The sequence below is a fragment of the Eimeria tenella genome, genomic scaffold (genome assembly GCF_000499545.2).
Source record: "Eimeria tenella Houghton genomic scaffold, Eth_scaff3347, whole genome shotgun sequence".
In the NCBI taxonomy this organism is placed as follows: Eukaryota; Apicomplexa; class Conoidasida; order Eucoccidiorida; family Eimeriidae; genus Eimeria; species Eimeria tenella.
Window position 1 is genome coordinate 1 of NW_013544373.1, and position 1,042 is coordinate 1,042.

The following is a 1,042-nucleotide window of genomic DNA, read 5'->3' on the forward strand; positions in this document are numbered from 1 at the left end:
GGGGCAGCAGCAGCAGCAGCAGCAGCAGCAGCAGCAGCAGCAGCGGAAGAAGGTGGCTTCGCAGGGGCCGCAGCAGCGAAGAAGAAAGACCTCGGGACGCAGTCTCTCAGGACCGCAAGACGATCCCAGGGGAGACGATCCCAAGGGAGCCGATCCCAGGGGAGACGATTCCAGGGGAGACGATCCTTTTGTGGGGACAGTGCCTGTGGAGGGTTTTGGGTTTACGGCAGTTGCGAAGAAGGAGCATAAGCAGCACGGAGCAGCAGCAGCAGAAGAGGAAGCTGCTGCAGCAGCAGCAGAAAAGAAGAAGAAGGGCACGAAGAAGGCTGTAGCAAAAGGGATAAAAGCTGCTGCAGCAGCTGCTGCAGCAGATGGTGCAGCAGATGCTGCAGCAGATGCAGAAGAAGACCCCCTCAGCAGCTTGGATGATTTTCTGGCAGCAGCAGCAGAAGAAGAAGAGACACAAGACTTCGGAGACTCCGGAGACACAGGCAGCAACTTCAACTTCAAACTTGGCAGCAAAAACCGCGAAACTGAGACACAAACCACCCAGACCAACTCCTGGGAAAACGACAGCTTCCCAGGCACCCGTAAACCCTAAACCCTAAACGCTAAACGCTAAACCCTAGTCGCCGAGAGCGTCAAGCCGCAGACGCACACGGGGCACTAGAAACACGCTCCCAAACACTGCAGCAGCAGCAGCAGCAGCAGCATCAGCAGGAGCAGGAGCGAGTGTGGGGTGTGGGGTGTACGTACAGGGGACTGGGGCCCCGCGCTGCGGCAAAAAGACCCGAAGGAGACAGCAGCAGCAGCAAGAGAACTGGCGCAGCGGCGAGAAGAAAGGAGACTGCGGGAAATGGAACTGAGTCAGAAGAAAGCCTCCATCCAGGACCTCTACAGCACCGTCAAGACCGTCTCCCCGGGCCTCAGTAAGCCCCACAGCTAGGGTTTAGGGTTTAGGGTGTAGGGTGTAGGGTGTAGGGTGTAGGGTGTAGGGTTTAGGGTTTAGGTGTAGAGTCCGCGCAGAGCAGCCCGCACTGCG

At 58.1% G+C, this 1,042-nt stretch overlaps 1 protein-coding gene across 1 annotated transcript; it reads left to right on the forward strand.

The window, feature by feature from the left end:
• Positions 1–371: 371 nt before the first annotated feature.
• Positions 372–946, forward strand: ETH_00042330 (uncharacterized protein; the record flags this gene model as incomplete). Its single annotated transcript, XM_013379491.1, has 2 exons — positions 372–590; positions 797–946. The coding sequence occupies 2 exons, from the start codon at positions 372–374 to the stop codon at positions 944–946; spliced, it is 369 nt and encodes a 122-aa protein (XP_013234945.1).
• Between the last annotated feature and the right edge of the window lie 96 nt (positions 947–1,042).